This window comes from Egretta garzetta, unplaced genomic scaffold (genome assembly GCF_000687185.1).
Source record: "Egretta garzetta isolate BGI_Z169 unplaced genomic scaffold, ASM68718v1 scaffold131, whole genome shotgun sequence".
In the NCBI taxonomy this organism is placed as follows: domain Eukaryota; kingdom Metazoa; phylum Chordata; class Aves; order Pelecaniformes; family Ardeidae; genus Egretta; species Egretta garzetta.
The window spans coordinates 13,541-14,929 of NW_009258478.1; the positions used below are offsets into that span (position 1 = coordinate 13,541).

General features: G+C 63.3%; 1 protein-coding gene across 1 annotated transcript in view; it reads right to left on the reverse strand.

Annotated features, from left to right (window-relative positions):
- Nucleotides 1–1,389, reverse strand: part of BAIAP2 (BAR/IMD domain containing adaptor protein 2) — a 71,620-nt gene that overhangs the window by 8,349 nt on the left and 61,882 nt on the right. The window contains exon 8 of the mRNA XM_035899190.1: nt 633–834. Coding sequence (XP_035755083.1) covers nt 633–834 — 202 coding nt within the window. The remainder of the gene's footprint in view (nt 1–632; nt 835–1,389) is intronic.

Genomic DNA, 1,389 nt, shown 5'->3' on the forward strand with positions numbered 1-1,389 from the left:
AGAAATTCCACCCCCCGCCTGGCCGCTGTCCTGTGCCCCCTGCTCTGGGTGAGCCTGCTTGGGCAGGGGGGTGGGAATGAGTGAGCTCCTGAGGTCCCTTCCAACCCCTGCCAGTCTGGGATTCTGTGTGATTCTGTATGTGAGTGCCCCCCCAGTCCGTCACCCCGTGGCCAAACCCAGGCTCAGGCAGGGGCTGGTCCCTCAGGTTTTTTACCCCATGTAAAAAATAAAATTGGTACCCCAGGTACCAATAAAACCTTCGGTGTTCGACTCGCACATTCCCTCTAAGTGAGCAGGACCGGGCCACTGCTCCTGGCATCGCCCACCAGCCGTGGCGAAGGGAACAGCCTCCCTACGCGAAATTCCCCACGCTTTTCCTCCTGGAAATAATCCTGTCCGTGGGCTGAGCAGCCCACCCGGCTGAAGCCCCCCCAGCCGGCGCTGCGGCAGAGCCCAGCTCTGCTTGTTCCTGAACCCCGGGTCCAGAGGCACGAGCGGCGCTTGATGCCGGAGCGATGCTGCCAGTCGCTGCTCACCACGGCTGTGACCGGTCCCTGCTGATCGCTCCCCGCAAGCGCCACCCGGCACCCCGGGAGCCCCCGGCGCGGAGAACGGGGAGGACTAAGCCTCACCTGATGCGTAGCTGTTTTTCGGTGGCACGTTTTTGCGAACTGGGAGTGTATTGGAGTAAGAGTCACTCAGCTGCTTCTGAGGCTGGGGAGGAGATAAAGATTTGGGCTGTGCTGGCTTCATCTCAGACCAGTGGTTGTACCCGTCACTGTCTGGGCCTGAGGCTCCGTTCATCACTGGCATGGCCTCCTGCGCCGACATGCGCTACGGAGAGAGGAGAGGAGGGGGGGGGAGATGGGGAATGTCTCCATTAGGGCATCCCACCGCAGCGCCTGGGACGGCGGCTCACGGCAGACCAGAGCTTCAGCCTGTTGGGTTTAGCCCCCAAAAAAACCTGCTCTGGGAGGGGCAGCGGGGTCACCGCTAAGGCATTTCACTGCTGCAGGCTGCCTCATGCCCAACAAATCCCTCCTGAGCTCTGCTGCTCAGCTCGCACCCCCACGCTGGGGGGGGAGACCCCTTTCTGATGGGTCTCTTTTCCAAAGACCCTTTTCTGACACTTTTCATCCCGTGGGTGACTCCAAGCACCTCCCGTGGTTACTGGGGTACCTCGGTTCAGCCCCACAGCTCCAGGACCAGCCTGGCCGGGCGAGTCCAGCTCGCAGGTTCCCCAACCCCCTTCCAGGGAGCCCCCTGCAGCCCCTGCCCCTCTGGAGCTCAGCAGCCCAGGCAGGATGGGCTGGGCTGCCCATCCCCATGCCGGGCTCCCTCCTGCAGCCCAGGGCAGCGCGTGCACGGAGCCGCCCGCCCCTGCACATC